Source organism: Alligator mississippiensis, chromosome 13 (assembly GCF_030867095.1).
Source record: "Alligator mississippiensis isolate rAllMis1 chromosome 13, rAllMis1, whole genome shotgun sequence".
NCBI classification, from domain to species: Eukaryota; Metazoa; Chordata; order Crocodylia; family Alligatoridae; genus Alligator; species Alligator mississippiensis.
This window is the reverse complement of record NC_081836.1, coordinates 38,958,533-38,985,005: the sequence shown is the minus strand read 5'-3', so window position 1 is coordinate 38,985,005 and position 26,473 is coordinate 38,958,533. Positions and strand designations below refer to the sequence as shown.

The 26,473-nt window shown below is 41.4% G+C and overlaps 1 protein-coding gene across 9 annotated transcripts in view; it reads right to left on the bottom strand.

The window, feature by feature from the left end:
- CLEC16A (C-type lectin domain containing 16A) overlaps window positions 1-26,473 on the bottom strand; it is a 195,471-nt gene that overhangs the window by 24,721 nt on the left and 144,277 nt on the right. For 7 of the 9 annotated variants that reach the window (XM_019494697.2, XM_019494698.2, XM_019494702.2 and 4 more), the window contains one exon: window positions 26,112-26,279. In XM_019494697.2, the coding sequence (XP_019350242.1) occupies window positions 26,112-26,279 (168 nt within the window). Of the gene's footprint in view, window positions 1-5,500; window positions 5,693-12,316; window positions 16,979-26,111; window positions 26,280-26,473 lie in introns of those variants that run through there. The other 2 variants (XM_019494705.2, XM_019494704.2) reach the window with 2 other exon arrangements.

The following is a 26,473-nucleotide window of genomic DNA, read 5'->3' as shown; positions in this document are numbered from 1 at the left end:
CCACCAGCCAGGGCCAACGGCTGTTTTTAGCACCCCGACTCCCAGATAACGCCCCCTCAGTGAACCAAATGTCCCCTCACTCCCGACTTGCTTGGCTCCTGGTACTGGCGAACACTGGTAAAACCACTACTGGAAGCAGCTTGTGGGATGGGGGATTTGGGAGGCTTGGGGGGGAGGGACAAGGGGAGTGGGCTCATGTGTGAGCCTAAAAATAGCCCAGTGTCATGGGGGCAGGTAGGAAATGCACAGCCCTGAGGTTGGGATCAGTGGCTGGGCTTTCCCAGCCCTGGGGCTGCACTGGAAACTAAAGTCTAGGAATTAGATTGGTCTAAAAATAACCAACCCAACCTAAGTTAGGGGTACCTTGGAGATAGGGTTAACTTAGATTGGGTTGGCCATTTTTAGACCAATCTAACCATTATGAAGCTCTGTACAGTTTGCACTTAGATCCACACAACTAATTTAAGGTCTGCACTCGGGTGAATTAAGTTAGATTGGGTAGCCATCTAACCTCCTCCTAACCTCCATGAATGTCTGTACCATGCCAGAGAAAGAACACACCTGAGACAGCACTGTTCCAACACATTCCAGGCTTCCACTAGATACATGGACATCAGTAATCTACCCCTATGCTACTGAACACGTGCATGACAAACTGGCAGCATATAGTACTAGTGTACTCTTCTCCCACACATTGCCAATATCTTCCACAATTTATAGCAGAGGCTAGAACAAGAATGAACTGCATAAAGATCAGCCAAATTGCATTTGAAATCACAATCAGATTTCAACCTCATACACTGGAACAACTGGATTCTAGTTCCAGACTGACACAGCCATGGCATATCACTTTTAAATGAATAAGTCAATCAGACTTTTAGTTTGCAAGTGAGTAAAATGGGACTATTTGTGTAATGTGCTAAAAGAAGTTCATATCCTGTTCAGAAATGAACATATGAACTGCTTAGAGACCTGCCAGTGAGAGATGCTCTAAATGTGGATGAGTTAGGCCTGATAATTGACAATTTTTCAGAATTCTAGCATTGATCCTGATCATTTACAACGGGCAGCTACTGCTATACACTACATAATTCAGGTGAGTCATTCATGCAACAGTTAAATTAATCTCAGTATTTGCCATTCTAGGAAAAACATTACTTTAACAAGACAGGTCAAGAGTGATCAGGATTCCAAACAAAGTCTTTCTGAAATGGTGCAATTTGCTGTGTGCCAGAATGATATTGTTTTCTACTTTCTATTCTTTACTGCTTTCTTGTCTACTCTAGTTATTCAAGTTGGCATAATGAGTATCTGAAAAAAAGCCATTTTACATACATAAATGGTACTAATTCCCAAAGAATCTGAGCACCTCACTACCTTCAGTATATTTATCTTCAATATCTGTGACTTAGGGTTAGACACTCTTTTCCATATTTTGCAGATAGTAAAAAGCCTATGAGAGAGACTAAATGATATGTCCAAAAGTGTATAGGAAGTCAAGGTATGGGCATATGTACATTTGGAGCCCTTTAAAAGGGGGACATTTCAGAAGTGGAGCTGCTGATCAGAAGCACACAGCAGCTATTATGTTCTAAAAGGTACGTGTGGACAAGCCAGGAATGATACAAATGTACCCAAACTGTTCCAACTTTACCCCTGGATAAGCAGGGTTAAAAGTAGGAACAGGTCTGTTGCATTTGTACAGTTTCCAGCTCATCCACACAACTGGCAGAACGTAACAGCTGCTGTGTACCACCAATCAGCAGCTCCCATTCTTAAAACGGCTCCTAATATACAGATGTCCATACCTTCAGCCATTAAGCAGCAAACTGATTGCAGCATACGAATTTACAAAACATCCTTCCTCCACAAACAGCTGTTGGCTGTCACAACCCAAAGGTGTGATTTTTGTTGTGTGCGCTTTGGCACCGCTGAATTATTTTCCCGCCGTTTGAAGCTTTCTTTGCAGGGTGCATTTCTTCTTTGCAGCATAGAAATGCACATTGCAAGGAGTTCCCGCCATTTGTATTCAAATTCGACCCCCACTATTGGCCAGTTCTAAATTATTCCCACGTGGTGGCTAGCGATTGGCCTGCTAGCCGTATAAGAGGCTTGACCTGCAGCTGGCTGATTGATAGACTGATCACCTATCAATTCTTCTCCCCGTCGCCGAGCGCAATCCTTGACGTATCCCTCTTCCCTGCGCGCTAAAAGATCCATGGAGCCTCAACAACTCTGTGTGAGTGAGAGTTTTGTCCGAGTCCTAAAACGGGGATTTAAGCGGAGCTTTACCTGGGAAACTGTCCAGCCTACACCGCGACCATCTATGGTGTAAGTAAACAATCTTGAATCAACCATTAAGCGTCTGTGCCTAATTCTGGCGTGTCGCCTGCTTTCTCTGACCTGGGGTGTCCAGGCTGCTGGCCACAGCCCGCAGCACGAAAAAAGGGTCCCGGATCGCTCCCGACCCGCACATTGGCATTTAAGAAAGTTGCATCTTTTTTCTGTAAAACTTTAAAATCTAAAGGGGAGATGGGGTAGTTTTGTTTTTGGGGGTGAAGATGGCAAGGGATATTAGAGAAAGAAGAGGATCACAATAAGAACAAAGTGTACCCCTGCCTACTGAGATGTAAATCTAAAAACCTTTCAACATCTATCAACTACAAAAGGAAAAAAGGTAATTCAATCCATTATTAAAATAATTTTGCACATAAAATAACTTTGCAATCCTGCCAAGCTGGGGTTTTAAATGTCAGTTTATGAGCTCATTAGGCTATATCAAAATTTTACATTAATTGGATTTCTAAAGTCTTCAAATCACACTTCATAAAAATAGTGTGGTTACTGGAAAAGTAACTTTCAGTAGGCTGTTTGTTCCACTCCTCTCCTCCATTACTCCTTATCATGCCAAGACTTCTTCATAGTACAGTAAGGCAGTGCAGAGCCCTTGCATAACCCAGTTATAGAAAGCATCCCAAAACCACCATGCTTAACAGTACTGGTTCCAGATGTGCACATTTGCAGATTGTACCACATGGATTTCAGACCACAGCTAGAACTACAGCATTAACCACAAAAACAAATAAACCAAAGGAAAAAAAAAAAAGCTCAGGTTATGTTTGAAAATATGGAGCTTACTGCTGGCAAGAGCCGAAGTTATACATGCAAGCAATCCTTCAAAATAAACAGACATCCCGAAGGACACCTATGGGTCAACTAAATACAACACTGTCAAAAAGTATTTAGCTCCTGTATATTCTACTTAAATTGCACATGTAAGTGGTGCTAGCTACAATATTAATACACAGAAAAACTTTACAGAAAGTTGACAAGAGCTTTTCCCTTTGGAACAAATGCAGTAAGTTCAAAAGCTACACCCTCAAACCTGTCAGACAACTGAAGAGTTTACAGTTAGGGCTTATTTCCATGACTTTCAAAATGACTACAATGTTACTCAAGTGAAATTAGATCAATGGTTTTCAACCTGTGGTCTACAGACCCCTGGGAGTTCACAGACTGTGTCTAAGGCAAGGGTGGGCAATTATTTTGGCTGGAGGGCTGGTTCATGAGTTCTGGTGAGCTATTGAGGGCTGCAAGGATAGCCCCACTCCTTGGCTGCCATCTTAGGACTGGAAGTCCCATCCCTAACCCCTGACCTTTGCCACAGGAAGTCCCTCCCCCTTGTCCCTGGAAGTATTCCTTTTGGATGGTGGTTGGGGGGGGGGGGAGGGTCACCATCTTGGAACCAGGAAAAAACACAAATCATACACTAAAAGTCAAACATCTAGGGCTGTGCGAAGCTTAGGTCACTGATTCAATTCGGAGGAGATTTGGCCTGATTTGGTGGCTGAATCTCTGTATCAAGTCAGGAGACCCATTAATCTTTCCCAATTCAGAAGCCTCCGATTTGATTCAGAGAGATTCAATGATTCGGCCACAGACATTTTTATACGTTTTTTCAACATACCTCAAGGTACCAGGCATGGCTCATGAATGCCAAGATGGTGGTGTGGATGGAGCATCCCATGGGAGTGCAGAGGGATCCCCTGTGCGTTCAGCGGCAGCCCCGGAAGTGGACCAGAAGTACTTCCAGTCCACTTCCAGGTCTGCCATGGAATGCGCAGGGGACACCCCCGCCTTGGCGACTGGTGCCTCCTGGGTCTCTGGGGCACCCAAAGTCCCCCTGCGTGCTCAGCAGTGGACCTGGAAATGGACCAGAAGCAGCTCTGGGTCTGCTGCCAAGCATGCAGCCCTCCCCCAAACGCTTCTGTGGGATGCTTCATCCACCCCACCATTGCAGCATTCACGAGCTGTGCCTGGTACCTTGAGGTATGTAGAAAAAAAATATATAAAGCTGTATCTATGGCCAAATCTTCAGGTTCAGATTTGGCCGAATTGAATCAAGACAGTGATCTGAATCAGCGAATCAAATCACTATCCCCCAAATCAGGCTGAATCCTAACTGAATATGGCCTGCTTCACACACCCCTACAAACATGTACTATGACATACTTTAATTTTATTTTGAAAAATATTTTTGTCTTGATTTGTGTGCATTTGCATAGTGTATATAAAGGTGATTGCATAACAGCTCAAACATAAAGTCTTACTCTTGTATACTATATATGTGTGGGGGGGGTTGTAGGGTATATTGGGAGTGTGGGGGGATTATGAGGTGGTGTGGGAAGGGTGTGAACATGTGGGGTTTGTGGAGTGAGAGGCAGGGTGTGGGGACTCCACCCCACATGCCCTGCTATGGCACAGTCCCTACTGTCAGCAGCAGCAGGCCCGTGGGATGCTCATGGCCTGTGCAGGCGCTGCCACAAAGCAGTGCGTGGCTACATCCAGTTTCAGGAGCTGCACATGGCAGTGAAGAGCAGAGTCAAGCCAGTCTGCCTCTATTGCATAGGACTCCTTGTGGCTCTCATGCAGCTCCCAGGACTCTTGCACCACCAAGGGAAAGCCCTGCTTCATATTGCCATGTGCACTCCTGGGACTTCCCTATGGAGCAGGGCTCCCCACAACTTCTGGCAGAGTCTCAGGAGCTGCATGTAGTGTCAGGGAGCAGGGAAAGCAACTGGCTCCATCGCATGGGGCTTCCCCCCCTGGTGGCATGCCAATCCTGGGAGCTGCATGTGAGCTGCAGTAAGCCTTGCATGATGGAACTGGGCTGACTTGGGCTTTGTGCTCCTGCTGCCCCACTGAGCACAGGACCTGAGCTCTGCACTCCTGCCAGCCCCACCCCCAAGCTCCCACCCAGCTGCAGCTTCCCCCTGCCTGCCACCACCTCCCTACCTGCTGCCTGGGGCAAGAGCTGCAGCAGGGACATGAAGAACTGCTGGAGGCCAGGGAAATTATTTTACTCCACTGCCAGCTCTCCTTTGAGATCTCATTCTCATGTGCTCTTATTTCCATTAGTCCTCTCTTCAGCTCACTAACCGCCAATGAGAAGTATGCACTCTCCTTTTTCCCTTACTTTTATTTCAACATATTTATTGATGCTGCACGGTTCTCCTGCTCAAAACATCAGGGTATTTGTGACTGATGCTCTCACTGATTTCCAGAACATGCAAAAGGCTCTTCTAAAAACAAGATCTTCCGTCAGTGCTTGACAGGAAGCAACACTAGGCAGGAACAGGCAGCTTGTGGATTCAAGAATCCAAATCCGACCTGGTGAATGGTTGACCTTAATCTGAAGGAAGAAGAAAAAAAAATCTGTGCCTTTTACAATAGTAGCCATGACCACAGCTTAAAAACACATTACAAAGAGCAGACTGAATTCTGGCTAAAATTTAGGCCCTGTATGCAGAAGAACGTTGTACCAATTTATATATACCTGTAGGATTAAGCAGCAGAATCCTCCCATGTCAACATAATTATGCTGGTACAATTTATTCGCTTTCTCATGCAAGGGAAAAAAACCAGGAAAGAAAATGGTCCAATGCATTTTTATAACACTAGACCTGCATCAACGATAGGGGCTGTACTAGTGTAATTATTTTTGGGTGAAAAGTTACATCCCTGATTAAAGTAGTTATGCTGGTACAAAACATATGCCAGACCAGGCTTAAGTTGTAGGAATAACTCCAGGAAATGCAGTCAGTACATTTTCATACAGGATTTTGCTGGGTGCAGTTCTTAGCTTCAGGCCTTAGAGTGGCAGCTTTCTTCATTCTCAGGTTGTGGATCGAGATCTGCCTGTCAATTTATTAGTTATATAGGGTATTTAGGAGGAAAACAAAGGCTGATACATTAACATTCCCTGTAGTGCAAAGTGATTCTGATTCATATATCCATCACAAGGACATAAGTTTAGTTAATTTTATTCTGCAGGCATCTAACAGTCATCTAATCTCTTATCTTCTCTCTTATAATATACTCGGGCTTACAGGGTACTTGTACACATGATGAAAATGTCACTGTGTGGCTTAATGGCATCATAGTGTACACGTGCAAGACTTTTGGGGGTTTTAAATGACTTTGCGTCATTGCAAACTAACCGACATTCAAATGTTGTTTAGTTCACAACTTTGCAAATTGCAACAATGTAGCTGTCAGCTCACCCCCCTGGCCACAGGTGAGGTGGGCAGGCTCCACAGAAAAAAAAGGGAGCGTGCTGGAAGCCTGGGCAGACTCAGGGAAGCTCAGGCTCAGCAGGCTTCCAGCACCCCGTGCACCATCCCTGCCGCCTTCTCCAGTTGCCAGTACACCCAGCTGCCCTCCTGCTGCCTCCCTGCACCACCCCAGGGGCAAGCCAGTCCATTCCCGGGTGGTCGCAGGTGGCTGGAAGTAGGCAGGGACAGTGCAGTGTGCTGGAAGCCCCGGTGGGCTCAGGGAAGAGAGTTGAGTCTAGCCGGGTGTTGCCTCCAAGCTGGGGCAGCACCCAGCCTGCTAGCAGGCCTTCTGGGCAGCCCTGGGGAGCAGCCACCACCATGGAGGGAAGGACTAGACTCATCCAAAGCTCAGGGGACACTCAGCCTGCTGGTAGCCCACCCCCCACCAGCTGTGGGCAGGCTCTGGCTCTGAAAAAAAAAAGATTCTTCACCATAATGTGACAGAAAAATTGAAACCTTAGGGTTTTAGTTTATGTCCTACCATTTCAATTTAGGAGGCACAGAATAAAACCTTGGGGATTATACCCCCCCTCCTGTCACATATACAACCACCCACATACAGAGGCTCTGAAGTACTGTATGGTACTTCAGTATCATACCAGAATACAGAGGTTTGAAGCACTGTATTCAGTTCCTCTCTGAGATCTGTAGGACTAACATCACACACCAGTATAGCGCAATGAGTGATAGGTGCCCAGGGTAGCAAACCTCAGCACCCACTTGAAGGGGGCACAGGAATGCTGCTGTCACTGCCGCCCAGGGCGTATACCCAGGTTGTTATGCCTTTGCCATACACAACACACAGGTGGAGAACCCTTGACTTTGGTACTCTTATATATTAGTATGCCACTAGCACATGCCTCTGTTAACGTAATCTGCTATTATTACCATGATAGCAGTGAAGAGCACAGGCTTTAAGAACATGCTAGTACATAACTGTGGGACCCCTACGTACCTTTGCTGGTTGCTAGATCATGCTAGCATTACATGGAATGGTGTTTTCACTGCTACTGTTGCCTATGCTAAACAGATTAAGCTAGCAAGGGTATGTTTGCATGTGGTATAATTAAATTTCATTTTGCTGTGTGAATTTGCCCAAAGCATCCTGCATGAGAGCAGCAAGGGCCTTAACTGTTAAACTAAAACCATTTGTTTTTGGAACTCTCAAAGGTATTTCTCGTTAGTACTGTCAGTCAGTCAGGTCTTTCCAGCTGTACAAACTGTAAGTAGGAAAAGCATCTGTCTGCTCTCTTTCTCCTAAAAAAGGGCTGCACTCTACACTCAAATGTTATTAAAAACGCTCATGACAGCACAATCCATCATTGAACACATACTCCGTATGTTGAAAAAGTGTATTTCTAAAAATTATGTTTTCTGTCCATATAGCATATTGAGAATATTTGCTAAGTGGGCATATTCAGCTTTGTTCAGTTAATAATTTAGATTTGGCTGTTAAACACATGCACATACTATTTAAGGAGCAACCTGACATTTTGTCAGTGCCTGCCTGAAAACACAGCATTCTTAGAAACTCAAATTAAATGGAAGAGGTTGAAGAAGTCTAGATTTTGGACAGCCCTTGATAAACTAAAACATATGTCCACAACTTTACTGCTGTAGACCAAAAAGCTTCATTTGCACTTCCAAATGTGGTTCAAGAGAAAAAAAAAAGCAAGCTGAAGAATTTTCTAGTAAAAGAAGAAATTGATCAAAGTCTTGAAGCTTTTACTTTAATTTTCAAATGCATTCTGTGTTCCATAACTTCAATAAGCTTACAGTTACTTCATGAAATCATTAAGACTTATTTATGAATATAAATTTGCAAAATCCTTGGATAGTACACACGTGTTTTAAAGCAGGAGAAATGTGTCCCAAAGCAGTGGACACAGTATAACCTAAAAACAAAATGTCACTTGTTCCAGACATTTTATAGTACTTTTTCGCTGTATCCCATGATGACTTTATAGATATAATGCAATTAACCTTAACAAATTTGATTTTTCACTATACTTGCAGCATTCTTTATTTTAGCAATGGGAAACTGCAGCACAGATAGTAGAGTCAAAGTTTTTATGTTAATGTTGAGCAATCAATTTAAGAAACAAGCCCTGATTTTTAAGAGTACTTGACATTTTACATTCAGAAAAAACTTCCACTGAATCTGAGAGAGCTCTGAGAGCAGAATTAGGACCCAGCTCTCATAATGGGCACCCAAAACATGAGGAAAATATAATGGATACCATGAAAATTGTTTCAAGTTACTTGCTCAGCATTAGAGAGGAGCTTAGCAGCACAGGGTTGCAAATCATTTAAGTCTTAAGAGGAATATTGAGTTGCCTAAACTGAAAGACCATCCTGTCTTCCTTCCTACTTTCATTCCCTCCCAACTTACAGCTTCTTTCAAAAGAAAAACAAAACAAAACAGGGTTCCTACAGGCAACAAGAGATGAGAACTTGCCTGTTTGCTCCAAGTCTTCTTACCCATAATATTAAATAAACACACCTTCCAGATCAGATGCAGACCTTGGTAATTTTTTTTTTAGTATTGCCATTGGATCTCATTTATAGGTAGATGTGACAGGATAAGTTTTTCTGGCTAGGTTACAGCGAAGTGACAATTATATTTTGGCGCTCATTAGTTTGAAATAATTATGCTCTCACTACAATAGACTAACAGTGGATAGTAGATCATAGGGGATTACTTTAAACAGATATGGGTCTAAGACCAAACCATTTTTGCTCACCCATAAGCTTTTACAGTTTAGAGATTTGCGCTTCTGGAAGTAGCTACCCTTCTGTTGCCTTGTCTTCCAATATTGGCCTCTTCTGCGCTTCTCAAAATGCTTTGTGAAATTTAAATAATGCCTTTTTCCTTCCCATAAGTTATGATTCTGAACTCAGACTGCAATCAAAGTGAACACTTTTAGAAAGGTGAAGTGAAAAATCATCTCATAAGTTGCAGGAAGGAAACAGGAACAACTAGAAAACACTATACTGATAATAAACACTATACTGATAATATTATAGTACTTTTAAATTAAGAATCAGAGAAGCAATAGTTTCAGGAACAGGAAGTGGAACTCTGCCTGTATACATTTATAGTGGATATGTAATGTTTCCAAATTAGTATGGACAATGCTTTCCTCCTCCTTTCAGGATTTGGGTTGGCACTGGGGGAGGGAGATGGGAGTATTTATGTACTGTTTAGTGATGTTACACTGAATACAGGATGAAGAATCAGCAGGGAAATGTGCTCAGTTTTAGATGGAAAGCCCAGAAACATATTGAGAAAATAAAACACTATAGAAGCCAGAAGATTAACGGCAAAACTATCTGTAGCTTAAAATGGTAATATTCATTTAACAATAGATCTACTCTGACAAGGTTATGTATTTTGCTGTTTCAATGATATTAAGATCAGTGTGCCTATAAAGAGACGTCTTCCCCATTTCAACTGTCAGCTTTACAGACACTTTGAATCACCACCTGAAAAGCAAGCTGTGATTTCTATTTCAATTGCAGATCAGATCAATTTAACTTCAATCAGTCAGGGTTCTCACTATCATATAAAAACTATCTAAACCTAGTTAGTCATGTTTCTTAGCAATAATGGATCTATTTGTAGGACTAAGGGAAAAAATGTACAAAATGTGATACTCTATATGTGGAATTATGCAATACTATTTTACAGAGTCGTAAGTGCACACTTCTCCATGCTTTTTATTTCTGAGTCCCACCCTCCCCAGGTGCAAAGACCCTTTAGCTACCCAAAAATAGGGAATACACCATTGCCCAATCAAGTTACCTAACCCTTAACCAGAGAGCCCAGGATTATGCTAAAGTCATTCTTCCTGGAAATATCACAGTTCAAGACATTTTTCTTTATTTAGTTGTATTAGCTGTTTAAACAAATATTACAAAAAATAAATAGTGAAGGCAGGAAAACACAATAGAAGAAAGGAACACTAAAGTAAAATGGAATTAGTATCCTATGCTGTAGAAATGGATCTCAACCATTCCTTAAATCTATTGCTTCTACCACCTCTTCCTTTTAAAGTAAGTACATGTGCCCTTAGAGAGTTAGGGAGTTAAGGCAATTATGTCCACAAAGGTAAGTAAACGCAACAGAACTGCTCGGCATTCAGTCAAAGTAACGAATGTTAACAGTGCTCTCATCAAGTTTGCCCAAACACATACAAATGAGCAAGAAGATTATGCAAAAACTTAATGGGAAATGCATAGTCAGAGTATGATGCACTCTATAAGAACTTGGCAGCAGTGGACAGATTCAGGGCTCCTTGGTTATGTCAAAACAGCACACCACACTGCTGTAATGACACAACATCCTGGAAGAAGCAGTTTAGTATAGTTTACAATTATCTCTAGAGATATCCATCAATTATGCCTCAAATTCTTAACTTTGTCTTTGTTCACAAATTTTTCACAATTCTATGCTGGACACAGAAATGTAAAGAATAACCAACTATGCTGCCTACTCATTTTCTGTATCTATAGTGCATTAGTCTAGTATTTCCAAGATACTGTCTTGTCTATCTATGATAGAAAAACAAAGAAAGGATCCTTTACACAAGCAATTCTAGATCAACAATATTCACTTGGATTCTTTTTTTCTCTTCAATTTATAATGACAGTGCAGTAATAGTAATAAGAATTTAGCAGGAGAAACCCATGGATTTTGCACTTTTGCAAAGAGTTCTGCAAGCTGGCAGACTTCTGGCTTGTGAGGGGCTGGGGGGAGCAGGAGGAAGGTGGTCAGGCAGGGGTCACCATGTGCATATATATGCACATAGCCACCAGACAGCCTGGAGAGCAGCTCCTGCAGATAAGTTGGGGGTGGGGGGGAATTGAGGCCCCCATAGGGAGGGAGCGAGCAAGAGAGGGAGGGAGTTGGGCAGGTCTGGGGCTGAGGATGCTGCCCAGCTGGGCGGTGAAGGAGCTTGGGGCCTGGAGCCAGACTGGACGACTGCAGAGCCCTGGTGGGGAGTAGGACAGGGCCATAGGCAGCTTCCTGGGGGGTGGGGCTGGCTCCCCTCTGCTGTGTGCACTCCTAGGGGGGAGGCAGGGGGACCCCATGCTCCCCAGATCTGTGCATGGGGTGGGAGTGAGTTCCCTGCTTAGGGTTCAGGCTCCCTGCTGCCCTCCCCAGTCCAGTGGATGCGAGTGGGGCAGAGTGGGGCTGCACAGAGAAGCTCCTTGCCACACAGCTCTGCACCATCCTGGCGAGGCATCCCCTGCCCATGCAGTAGCAGCACACGGTTGTGATGCTAGGGGACAGCAGCAGGACAGAAAGCCTGAGCCTGCAGTGGGCAAACCCTCCTGTGCATGGGTCTAGGGGGCATGAGTCCCCCCTACCCCCTAGGAGTGGGTGAAGCACTAGGGAGCTGGCCGCACCTTCTACCCGAGCCCACAGCCGTCAGAGGCAGAGAGCCAGGCTCTGCACTCTGCTCTGCTGTAGCAGCTACCATCTCCCGTGGGTGGCAGTTGGGGCTCAGGTGCTGCTGCTGGGGCAGGGGGCTGTGGACCTGGGTCCTTGGCCCTGTATCCCTGGCAGCTGGGGGCACCAGCAGGACTAAGGGGCTGTGGCTTGGGAGTGAGGGGCTTGGACATGCATTCTTTGAGCTAGGGGGCGGGGGGAGCTCTGATTTTCCATGATAAAAAACCCAAAATAAAATACCAAAATGTACAGGAATTTAGCATTTGTTTTATTATAGTGATTACAACAGTGCTACACTTTCAAAGTGCTTTAAAATTGTAAATATATAAAAAAAATTGTGTTCAACTGATACCTATATATACACACACACACATATATAGCAACGTTTCATTTTAATCACAGATTTGGGGTTTTTAATGAGAGAATTTACTATTTGCTTTATAAAAAAATCAGAGAATTTTTAATTCTTTTTTAATCAGGGAAAACCAGGATTCCTGGTCATAGGGACTCGCCTAAATACTGGCAGAAGTTACTGATGCAGTGGCACCTTTAATTTCAGTCTTTTTGCTGACACCCCCCCCCCCCAACTGCCACTGAGAGATTGGGAGGCAAACACAGTGGCATTAATTGCCCATCTATCACTCAGCAGCAGAGGGGTGAGGGTAGGAGGGAATGGGGGGGGGGGGGGATGAGGGGTGCATGGTGAAAAGAGCAAGATTAAAAGCTTCTGCTGTGCCACAAACTTCTGCCATGATTTAGGTAGGTCCCTAGAGATGGACAGTGGCCATGGCAACAGACAAAATGCAAAAGAGAGAAGACTGAGGTGAGTGATCAAGAGCTCAGTCTTGACCATATTGATTTTAAAGTTATGATAAGACATCCATAGAGGGATGTCAGAAAAGACAGGCCAAGGTACTTAATTGGATGATGCAGGCAATTCATACACAGAGTAGATTTGAGAGTCATTGGTTTAAAATATGGTAGGTAATGTTGCGATCTTATCAGTAAGCACTATTATGAAATGGTTTTCTAGAGAAGGGCATTGTTTCTTTTGATGAAGGACATGTTCAAGCTCTGAAGATAAATAAAACGGTAAAGATTAAGGGAAGGAAATGCAAACAAGTGTAGGTTGGGGATGCCTGAAAGGGAACACTCTACCAAAGGTCTCCACTTATATCTTGGATACTTCTAAAAATTAAAATAAATTTATGTTAATTAGCTTCTCACTTGATCATTGCTACGATTCCCCTGAGGGAGAGTTTTAGATGAAAATCCCATCAATACCAGCTTTCATATTTAAGAATTTAAGGATGGGCAATTAAACCTTTGAACTTTCCACTAATTGCGTATTAAATCTTGTATGACAAAACTGTGTTCTGTGCTGACCTTCATAGTAAATCTATGTGCCTCCAGCAATTTTCACCCATGGATGTCAAAAAGCTTTAACATTAATCCTGGACACGCCATGGTGAGATAAGCAAGTTACATACCCATTATACAGATGGTGTTTACAAATAATTAAAAACCCCTCTCTCCAGTCAGGTACAGAATGCATAAGTAACGGAACTGGAACAAAATGAAACAACCCTAACCAGTAAAAAGCTGTATATCAAATTTGTTTTGAGTGCAATTGCTCTGTTAGTAGTTAATTTGAAATGAAATCACATTCATCGTCTTGAATTTGAAATTCCTGCATTTTCAAAATTAGTAGCCTGTTGCAAATATTTTTATTACTTCATTGACATCTTTTGGCATGTTTTAGTTCCAATTTATTTTAAGCGAATAGGTCTCCGTTAACTCAGTGATCGCGCATACAGACAGAGTGCTGTCAACTAATGCATTGTAAGCTTGGAGAAAAAGTTCAAATGGTACAGCAGAAGTTGCAGACTTAATTACTCAGTGGTGAAGTTGGTTTTTCTTTGGTTGTCTGCGCATTATTATCTGGATGACTTAGTTCATACACAGCATTAGCATGGTGCAACTTCGCAAACTTGTAGTATTTTGTAGACCCAGGAGAGTGAAAGCTGTTTTTGCTGGCAGAAGTATCTAGTAGATGCTGCAGGACCTAGTTCCTTTAGCTGTCTGTCTTAGACTTCCTGATTAGAGATTCTCTACCCCTCACTCCACAAAACCAACTTAAAGTACATAGATCTCTTCCTTTACAACACCTCTCTGAACCAATTAGTAAACTTGATTTGTTTCTTACTAGCACTGTTCATTACGTTTCTAGCACGTAAAGCTTTCACACAGCATCAAAGATCTGATTGTGCCACCATTTAATCAATCACACGGGATCAGAAAAATGACAGGGAAAATGTCTGATCAACACACATTACTAGTCAAGTCACAATGACAGGAACAGAAAAAAAGAGAAGAGGTGAACTGAATTTCATAAAATCTTATTACAGAAATGTGTCATCTGGAATTATAGTTCTCTGGCATCTGACTATGCTCTACATAAACCTGTTGCATCCGTCAGAATAGTATTGAGCCCCTTGTTACTGTTATCTTTTTGACTGTTTAATTAGTTTCCATAAAAGCACTTGTAGGTACTTTTGAGCTTTGCAGAACTGCCATTCAGAGAGCAAGAAGCTTAATAACCTCTCTCCAGCAAATTGACCAGGAAACTGAATACATCCAAGGACTCCAACTGATATCTTGGCAAGATATTTTTTGAACACTGCTTTAAATTTTCTTTTTGTTGTTAATTATTGCCAGCTTTTCAAATATACTTTCTAGACCACAAGTTCTTTTGCAGAGGTTTCTCCTACCTTAAGATATGGTTTATTACTGACACTTCAATCCTAAACTGTTCATTTGCACCATGTAGCAGTTCATTGCTTGCAAAACTCTAAACCAGGGGTTTTCAACCTTTTTGGATCAGTGTACCCCTGGCGGCTAGCTGTGGAGCAGTGTACTGCTGGAGGCCAGACGCAGAGGGAGGGGTGAGGTGCGCAGCTGAACGCAGAGCGGTGGCAACCGCTGTGTGTGAGCTTCCCCCACCCCCTGCATCTGGCCGGGCGGGCGGCACCTGTGCGGCATCGTGGGATGGTCTGTGGGCCGCTCCGTCCCCCTAGGGCCTTCTCAAGTACCCCTGCTCTAAACCTGTAAAGCAGAGTTGATATAGCCACTTCACACCTTCTTTTGGCTGGAGGTCTGTTAAATGCAAGAGGTCCAAGTACTGAACTCACATTTACAGGACCCTTTTAAAAAGTTATAGGAACCTGTCTTAACATCTGCACGAGTAAAAAACCAAGGGTTATAATAACCATTGTTGTGGCCATCTACATCATAACCATTCACAGTAAAGGCTAGTCTTCATGAATTCATTATTAAGATTTTAATAGAAAGTTACAGAACTATTACACTGCAAGTATTATTTTAAAAGTGTGAAAAATGTACAAATACAATAGTCCGAATCCCTTCCGATTCACATGAATGCAAGGGGTTGCTATCTAGATTCTTTAAACAGTATCTTTGATGGAAAAATGCCTGAGGCATTTATGAGCAAGGCAAGCACCTCACAAGCAAGATGAGCAAAGGGAATCATGAAAAGGTTAAGTAGCTTCCTCAAAGATATCCAATTACTGATAACAGAGGGGAAAACAAATTCAATGGAAAATTAACCAAAAGCTGGCTCATAACTTGTAAAAAGTAATTACCTTCTCTTCTCCTTATATACTTGCAGCTTTATAATCACAGATTTTTTTCTTAATAAATGCAGATGACAACAAACTAATGTAAATCCCCTTTTTCTAATGTAGTGTTCTCCTTTGTGTTTCTCTGAGGTATAGTAGGAGCCAAAGTAGAAGGTTTTGCCATATCCTCAGACAGATGCTTAGTAAATCAAGATCAGTAATTATACCTACCAAAAGCATGCCAGCTTGGTAATCAGACAAAAAAAAAAAACCCAGTTATTCTTCTGTGATAAATTCTTTATTAAGAGTCTGAAAATTCATTTTCCTGCCAGTGGAAATACTAATAGGTGATTATTTCATTCCAGCAGTTTGCTCAAGTTTACCAGTGTGGATTCTCTACACACAACCAACCACTGAATGTAGAAACCACTTAATGTGCATCAATTTGTTTGAGAAGTAGGGAAGTAAAGGCAGTGATTTCTATTACAGATAATGTCTATAAATAAGCAAATTAGACTTCACATGAATTATATGCATTAAAGGTTAATTTACCTCAATGAGTGGAAAATAAGTCAAGAAAACTCGGATTTGTGCACAGTGCAAAAATATGACCTTTTTACATAGTAAAAAATGTGACTGATTCAGATACCTATATACACTTTTTATACAAAATACAGACACACAATAAAACAGTAAAAGAGAAAAGCAAACTGAGTTCATGAGCAAAATGTTATAATAATAAGCTGCAAACTAGAATATTTTCCCTAAGAGCCTATTAACATTTGCCAGATATTCCATTTAAAAAAATGTCACTGTATACCCATTTCCTCATCACAAGCCATGAACTAGGAGGATATCAAACTTTCACAAAGACTAGTTTCAGAAATAATATTAAAGGGTTTCTTAATGCTATATTTCCTTTATCAAAGAGAAAAAATTGTATTAATGTCACGTGGATGTCATCTGACAAGATTGAGCAAGAACACTGAAAACAGAACATGATGGTTCACACCAAGTCACAGCAATGATAAATGCGACAGTGAGAAATAAAAAGAAATTCAGTCAAGGCATTTAAAAAAAAAATCCTTCATCTACAAATGAAGTGCTTAAAGGGCACACTAGTGGGATGTTACAATTTCACTCATGATGGAGGGTTTTTTTGGTGGGGGAGGGGGGGGGAGGAGGATGGAAAGGTAAATCTCAATAATTTAAAATGCCACAGGTTCAGAGCCTTGATAAAGATTAAACCATGAGCCTCCTTCAGGAACAATCTGCAAAGAAAAAAGTAAGCAGAGTTAGTCATGGCTATTGGAAGTGAAATGAGACCTAAAAGGTCCTAAAGGTGCCTCATGTGTAGCTGCTCTAACTCTCTCAAGTGCTAAAGATACAAGTTGTTAGGAATACACAGAGACACATCCCATTTCCTTTCCAATATCCATGGTCCTCTAATACTGTTCAGCATGCTCTCTTGAGCATTTAACTATGTAAGATCACTTGACATTTCTCCCAACTCTTACAGAAGAATGTCTTCTCTCTTTAGTTAAAATGAGTTAATTTCATAGGAAATATGTACTTAAAAATATGCATTCACAGTCTCCTCAAGCAATGCTTACAGAATGCTAGACATGTAGAGAGATCACCACTGATTCACCGCTTAGTTTTATTTTAATGCTATTGTTTCTAAAGAGACTAGGACAGTTTCTTGCATTTGTTTCTTGTTTCTACTTTCCCCCTCCACAATAGTTCTTTGGTAAGGGTGTATCCTTGTGTAAGATGGCAAACTTAAAACTAAGTTATTCAGAAAAGTGGAAGAAGCCCTAAACTTTAGGAGAAATAAAATCTAGCCCTATTTTCTCAGATGATCACATATCTATCCTGCTCTGCTGCCTTCTCTTTTCTCCCTATATTTCTCTTTGGTCTATTTTTTAGTTAGCTTGATAGCATTTCCTGCATTCACCTGCTTTGCCATAACCAATTCTGCAAGATCAAATCCAATCAACCCACAGTTCAGGATTTTCTCTGTACAAGCAAGACACATGGAGAAGGGGAAGGAAAGGAGAAACTGATTTTTTTCCCCACTGAAATGATACTTTTTTCCATCTCTACTCCAAAGCAGTATCCTTCCTTTGCAGAAATGTATACATTCTCTTTCAATATGCACAGATTTAAAACACAAGACTCTCAAAGAAATGCCATAACCACCATATGAAACTGAAAGATCAAACTCTCTTCTCCCTCAAACCAAACTGATCAGCCAACGAGTCAAGATTCAGATATCTCCCTTACAAATCTGAAGCTCAGACCAGGGCTGCTACAGACAAAACACAGCAAGTTTCATGTGGTTTGGGGTTTTGTTGCCAATAGCATCAACAACTAATCAATACACAAAATTAAAGTGACAGATTTGTTCTTAATTTTTAGTCTCAGCATTCTGCCATGTTGTGTACATTTTTCCATTTGATGAGTGCAATCTGAACTTGCTTCTAAATCACCTTTTATGCACATCTCACTTAACTAACTTCTTGTTAAATGGTCACCCACTCTTTTTCGAATAGTTGATTTTCCTCTTCTCTAATCCTTACTGATTTTCTTTCTTCCTCTTCGCCTGCCACCTTCCTTTATAGAGGATTGTTAAAAAGTTCCACGATATTATTTGGAGTCAGTTTTGTAAAACTATACTTTAACCTTCCAAATGGGTTAGTGGAAATTTTAGTATCAGGAGCCAGGACCAGCTAACACTGAACACCACACAATGAAATCACTATATATGTTCCAGTTCAACAAACCACTTGAAAACATGACCAGTTCCATCCTTAATACTGCAACTCCAGCAATTCCACCACAAATCTTGTATATCTGGTGATCTTTTTAAAATTCTCAGATTTTATTAAAAAGAAGGGTCTAGCCCTCACAACTTCAGAGAACAGCATGAAAACATGAACTCATGTGCACACAAAGTCCCATGGTTTTGAGAGGCCAGACTCATGATTTCTGGAGATCTTGGGTTTTAAAAGCCTCCATTGTCAAACCCAATCTTTTTCTACCTCATACACAATGAAACTTTTTTTAAGGTTTATAAATGCTTAAAAACCTCTCACAAAATGTTCTGCTAACTAAAATATGGGGTAAATAGCTACTCCTTCCCTACTCTGGATAGGTTAATCTAGATATCTACATATATGTGTGCAACAGCTTTATATAATATTATAAAAGTATAATATATTTTCTACGAGAAGCACACGTGCATGCATGTGGTGATGATCTGGTGTAAAATATCTGCCACAGAGCAGAGGAATCTTAGAGGTTACATTGGAAACAAGGTCCAGTCATAACTCACTCTCTCTCAAATGGGGTATGAAACATCTGAACTGTACACATGAGGTTTTTCAATAACATCCAAATGACGTAGAGGAATCTCATGCCCGTAAGTCATGTATATGCTTTTGAAAGTTTCACAACGAAATAAGAAATCTCCTCCAAGTACCCTTTCTAAGAATGGTACATTAAAAATTACTCAACATTGATATTTATTTACCTCATGGAGCTTATTAGCATAAGCATATTAAGGACATATTCAAAGCAAGTATTGACCAGAATCAGCATGTGCTATAAGACTTTTTATACTGTTGCTTAATATATACTTTACAACCTGCAGCAGCTGTGATGATCTGGAAATCATTAAAATTCCAAGTAATTTACTTGCAACTATTACATATTTCTATAAGAAATGAGACATGTGAGGTTTAAGTAATAGCTTATATTGAACCAACTTATATCTGGGGGACAGGTCAGAGACAGAAGCTCTGTAACGTAGACAACTCTGGGACTATTATTTTCACATCTTAAAACTTGCAATTAATGTTAGCAGTTACTTGTGCAGCCCTGTTTTCCTACAACTGCATACTCCATGACACCTATCATTCTTTCTTGTTTTTAATACCATAGTTTTGCCCAGTTCCAAACACACCTGTTGACTGTAAGCAAGGAACAAAATCCAGTTTGTTAGCTAGAACTCTGATGATTGTGCCTTATTGAGTGGTGTGAAAAATAGTAACACTGGGTAATAAAGTCAGCAGAGGCATGACTGAACAGACATATGAAGTAGACCATATGAAAATGAGTTATTATGATGTAATAAAAATTGCATCGTTATTCTTTAGTGATTATTTACAAAATATGTCGAGTTATATTTGAATATTCTTTTCTCAGTGAATGGAACAACTTCAGTTAAACAACACACGGTCCCCACAAGTTGCTATACTATTCCATAAACTGCAGAGCAGAGAGGGCTCAGACCCTCTCACTTCTCATATTGGAACTCTTCCATATTTTGATTTTTCCCCACAATTTCCTGCTGGAAGTTAAGAAAAAAGGAGTACAGGAAATACTGAATAGCATCTGTGTAATTTCATAGATTTCACAGACATTAGGGCTGGAAGGGACCTCGGAAGATCATCGAGTCCAGCCCCCCGCCCAAAGGGCAGGACGTCAGCTGGGGTCATAGGATCCCAGCAAGATAAGCATCCAGTTTCATCTTGAAGGTGTTCAATGAATTAATGAGTGATTTTGTTGAAAGAGAAAATTCAAGTTAAGTATTCATTTGTACAGTGTTGTGAGTAGTTCATTAATAGAACTAGTTGCATATAAATATTGAGATGATATAATACATCTCAAACTATAGTTTTGTAACCGTCATGGTAAACTCTGAATTTACTATCATAAAGCAGCAGTCACTGATAAAAAACAAAATAATGTCTGGGGATCAGCATCTTGTGGCCCGGGTCAAAGGCAGCTTTGTTCTGATATTCAAAAGGCACAAGCATTAAAACCTCATTAAAAATAAGGAATTAAGGTGCTTAATGCTGCTGAAAGTCAAGTAATTTGTTAATGTATTTAGGTATAACACCATTTTTTTGCCCTGCGAAGGCAACTAAACTTTTGCACAAGTCTTCTCGATCCTTAACAAAATTAGGGAAGAAAATATTCTGAAAAAGTCTTTTTATGTAGCTATCCTCTGGTTTTATTCTCAAGAAGAGAAAGCTGTCATCAATGTACTTGATTTTTAACAGGATGTAACAGACTCAGCATATTTTCCCGATCAGTGGTTTTTAACCTTTCTAAAGTCAAGGCACCCCTTGTTAGACTGGTGGCACTTTTCAGAAAATGCCAGCACCTAACAGTGCTAATATTATGGTGCAACCTTAAAAGGATCTCACAGCATCACTGGGTGCTGCAGCACCCTGTTTGAGAATCGCTGTTCTACATGATATTCCTCAACTGAGGCCTTTAATGGAAGGATTCAGTTAGTCTCTTATCCAGTTTCCAAGTGATCTCTCTTATCTGCAGTCTCCTTTTCTTGTACTTTATTCATGGTGCTATTAATTATTTTATGACCCTTATTTGGTATGAGACTCATTAACAGGTATGTCTGTGGAAGCTGATAATTTCAGTGTCTTTGTGCAGCATTTTCATTTATAGTGTGAAATGATTCACACAACCCAGCAGGATCTGTCACTTTCCCAAAATATGAAAGTCTCTGACATTAAATGCATTGCTTTTCAGATGTTATAAGGAAATTTTCCTGAATTTACAGGCAGGTCAAACTTTCAGACACCAAAGAACAGATAAAGCCATCATGGCTTCTTCTGTCCTAAGACTATCCAAATTCAAGGGACAGCTTTAAACAAACAGGCTTGAGACTATTTGCATACCCTTCTAAAGTGCCAACACCAAAAAAGACATAAAAAGGACAATCTAATTAAATAAATAAAAGCCTGGCAAAGGATTTTTAGGTAATGTGCTAAGAAATTTCTGGAAGTCCCTTAGTGCTCATGACTAACAGATGGAGAACCACTTCTACTTCCTCTCTGATAAACACTTTGCCAGTTCACTGGGTCAATCATCTGCTGAAGAAAAAAGACTGTATTTGTAAAACCCATTCTTCACTAGACAGTAATAAGAGCAGCTGTTATTCTGGTATATTATACCCTCATATCAGCTTTTCAGTAAGGCTACATGTACTTCCCCCTCCAATCCACCCTAAAATGACAGAAGCTGGCACACGCTCTTTAAGCAACTTTATCATTGTCCCATAAAACATTTGAGCAACAAGATTGGGAGAAGGCAACTAAATAACCTACAGTGCCACAGTTGGAGCTCTGTGCATGTGTAAGATGATACAAACACTCATGAGCCTGCTTCTTTTAAGTTATCCCCTAATTGTGCTTGAAAATGTAAATTCATTTTAAAAAGAAAAGTTACATCGTCACAACAGGAGGGGGCTCTTCTAAAGGCAAATTTGTATGTATGCAACCAAAGCACTGAAATCTACAGGCTATTAGAAATTAGTCATACTGAGAAATGCGAGATACCCCTACACACCTCTGAAGCCTATTCAGTATCATTAGTTGTTTTTCCCTGCTGATTATCTCAGCAGAAATACCAGGCTTAAATGCTACTTCACTGCTATTGGACAATGCTACCTTTCTAGAGAAGGAATGACCAGTACGTTTGTCAAAAGACAGCAGAAAATTCGATCCTTTACCCTGAATTTTAAACACCTTGACCCCTGCCCATAAGAGTAGAAGAGGAAAGTGGTTCCTTCCCTACTATCAAAAGCCTCAACTGACACTCCATCAAGCACCCAGCAGTTAAAAAAATAAATAAACAAATAAATAAATAAAATTACAGCTTCTTTACCCTCAAAAGCCTTCTACACTATATTTATGCAGCTGCAATTTGAGGCCTATAGTATGTTAAATGTGGATGGGAGGGAAGCAAAAAGCCATGTGAAATAAACTGAATTTAAAATCCAAACAAATAACCCAAGAGATTCTTTATCAATGTGGAAAGGCTCTGTCCTGTTTAAATGAGACACCATTTCTGTTTTGAATTCACCTGAGTTTGCCACAGATTTTTCCAAATCTGTTGCGCACAAATTCTGCAGATTTTTGGTCCAGCCTGATGCAGAGCACATGGATCTTGAAGCTTTACTAGTGAAGTAATGAGTTATAGGGGACCAGAAAAGCATCAGGAGCATGAAGGGACAGGACAGTATAAGCCCTGTATAGCTCAGGAACTAAATTTCTCATTCATTTTCTGTTTATAAGGGAGTAATGGATAATGGATCAAGGGCTTCTAACCAGTCATCCAAGCTCCTGAGCATGCTTCAAATGCAGGGGAGGGCTCTACTCAGTCTACCATGCTCTTCTGCATTTTGTGGTAAAAGCAACAGTGGACCAGGGAGGGCAATGGCACATGTGTCCTGCTGAACAGAACACAGGGCTTTGACCATAATTGAAGCAATATTTGAACACCAATGAAAAGTTAAAAAAGCTCAGATCGGATCTAACCTTCTGCCTGCCCCTTTCATTCTCTTAATATTAAAAAGTGTATAGTACTAATGTGCTCTGTGCTATGAAATATATGATGGGAGTTGCACTAGCTGCCAATGCTTAAACTAGACCTGAAATACAATAAGTCAAGTCCATTCTTCCAGTTGCATCAAATAATTCTGTAATTGAAAACTTAGGCTGTCTTTCTAATTCATGAAGCAGAGAAAATATTAGATACCAATTGAAATAGTAGCCATACAATGCTAACAGTAGAGAATATAGAGCGACACACAATGAATACGCATATGAATTAAAGTTTACTGTTACTTCAAAATCCACATCGTGCATTATAGGCTTTGGTTCTCCCAAGAAACTGTATAATGCTCCAGGAATATTGCTAAGAATAAATGCTTGCTTTTCTCTGCTTAGAACAAGTCTGTGAAAGGAAGTAGCTTGCTTGCTCTACAGAGAAACTAATTAATATCTCACTACAGTATGCAAGTATTTTACAACAGCCACTTGTAGCAGTGAAATATTCAGAGATTGAAAGCAACTACAGGTGTCTTACACTTAACTAACAAGCTGCAGGTAAGCTAAGTGCCAAAGCTATAAAGTTCAGTTTGAAACAGTCACTAAAGGCTTCATGTTGAGATGCCATAACCCACAGTTCTGAAATCAGTAGAAGGTGTAAACACTATACACACAAATAAAAAACCCACAGATCCCAAATCTTTGGATCTTTGCCTTTATAACCAAGAGAAGCATGAAATTCTGCTAATGTCACCTTGGCTATGCTAAAAATACCGAAGCAGAAAATATAGTAAATCAAAAATACTTAAAAAAGTAAACCAACCCCGCACCAAACATGAGCCTTTTTCCACTGTAGGCACCATAATTTTACATAATAAAACATTTATAATGTTCACGATTAGGTATTACGTATTGAATTAAACTATAATGTTTTAAAAAGTTTATATTTTAAATTTTTCACTCTTGATATCATATTGATTCTATTCTTGCTTCCCCCAAGTTTACCCAGGCACACAATGAAACCCTAACAAGTTCTTGTCAAGTAGAGCTATCAATTAGGAACACCCAACAATAGTGTCAGCTGTTTTCACTGACATTACCATCATGTTCTCAAAATAGAAGCATCATTAGGGGGCAAGGTCAATCATGAAAATTATTTTTTCATTCCCTCAAAGAAGTTGATTCTGAAATACCGAATAAGATTCAAAATCTTAGAATTATAGAAAATTAGGGTTGGAAGGGGCCTCAGGAGGTCATCTAGTCCAACCCCCTGCTCAAGGCAGGACAACCCCCATCTAGATCATCCCAGCCAAAGCTTTGTCTAGCAGGGTCTTGAAAACCTCCAAAGATGGAGCTTCCACCACCTCTCTGGATAACCTGTTCCAGTGTTTTTCTACCCTCCTAGTAAGAAAATTCTTCCTAATATTTAACCTAAACTTCCCTTGCTACAACATTAGACTGTTGGATCCTTGTTCTGTCGTCTGCCACCACTGAGAACAGTCTAGCGTCATCCTCTTTTGAACCCCCCTTCAGGTAGTTGAAGGCTGCTATTAAATCCCCTCCCAGTCTCCTCTTCTCTAGACTAAATAAGACCAGTTCCCTCAGCCTGTCCTCATAAGTCATGTGCCATAGGTACAGGGTGCCATATGCATGTATGTGCACATGGCCACCAGGCAGCTTGGAAAGCAGCTCCCACAGGTAAATGGGGGGGGGGGGGGGCAGAGAATTGAGGACCCCATAGGGTGGGAGTTGGGTAGGGCTCAAACTCCTGCCCAGCCAGGGGGGGTTGGGGACTGGGGCCACAATGCGCAGCCGCAGGGCTCCTGGCTGGGGAGGCAGGTGGCTTGTCTTTTGGTGGGGGGGGGGGCAGCTGGCTGGGGCCACCTCCTTACAGTCATGTGCCCTCCTGTAGGGGATCTGTGCCCCCCAGATCTGTGCGAGGGGCGAGGATGGGGGCAAGTTGCTCGTTGCAGACTCAGGCTCCCTTCCTACTGCCCTCTCCCTAGCCTCTGTAGCCCGGTGGGTGTGACCTGGCACAACAGGGCCGCACAGGGGGCTGCACAGGAAAGTTGCTTGCTGCTGTGAGCTCTGCAGTGCCCTGGAGATGCATCCTTTGTGTGCCCAGCAGCAGTGAGGGGCACAATCCCATTCTGCTGCGCCCACATGCAGAGAACACACTGCCAGTGCAGTGTGGAGCTCGCAGAGGCAAGCAGCTGTCCTGCACAGCCCTGATGTGCGCTGCACCACCAGATTGAACCTTCCAGGCTGTGGAAGCCCTGGGGGAGGGCAACAAGCTGAGAGCCTGAGCTTGCAGAGGGCAGCCCACATGTGCACCCACCCTGTGTGTACATTTGCAGGGCACGGGTCTCCTCTGTCCCCTGGGAGCATGCGCAAGGGCAGGGAGCTGTCACCTCTCTCCGCCAAAGCCCACAGCAGGCAGGCAGCGGGAGGGAAGGAAGGGGAGAGCCAGGCTCTGCTCTGATGCAGGGGCTGTGGACCCAAGTCCCTGGCCCTGTAGCCCTGGCAGCTGGGGGCCCCCTCTGGCAGGGCTGGAAGGGCTGGGTGGGGGGCCTGTCATTTTAATTATGGATTTTGGGGGTTTTATTAGAGTATTTGTGAGTTTTTAATCATGGAAAACCAGGATCCCTGATCATGTTGCACTGCAGATGAAATTACCACAATCTGATAAGCAACATTTTTGACCATTTCCAAGTTTGAGGTTCTAATGTTCTTAAATAATTCCCATTAACAATTTGGAAAATGAGAAGATAACACACACACAAGTAATTACACCTTATTTAAGATGCATATTCACAAGATGCAGAGAAAACTTATCTGTATTAATGACTGCAAATGGAACAGTTTCAATTGATAAAATTTAATGGACAAAAGAAAAATATTTTTAAAAGGATAATAGTAGGGAAAACACATTTCTGGTTAGGAACAGGCTATGATCAAAGTTTCAAGAGGCAAAGACTGGGCTGTATATCACACATTCAAAATGGTACAACAATTTTTTTGATCAGAAGTGCTGTCTTACCTGGGACTTTGTCAACAGATGCAAAAACTGAACGCTGTACAGTAGGGTCATTGCTGCCACGTCGTGACTGGTCATAAAATCTAAACGGTAGGTGCTGGGATGTAGATGCAGAGCTATGTCCAAAACCCATCACCTCATTTGAAGGCTGGACAGGAAGGTCCAGAAGAGCTATGTAAAAACAAAAAGTTTTTATTAACCAGATCTAAATAAAGGAGATATATGGGAAAATTGCATCAACGGTTTACCCAATATTCTTGCGCTGCAATTAATTTATAGACCAATGTGCATAACCAGCTTATACTTGCCTTTCCTAAATACAAATTATTTGTTGTTTCATTATGCTCTGCAATTATAAAGAACAG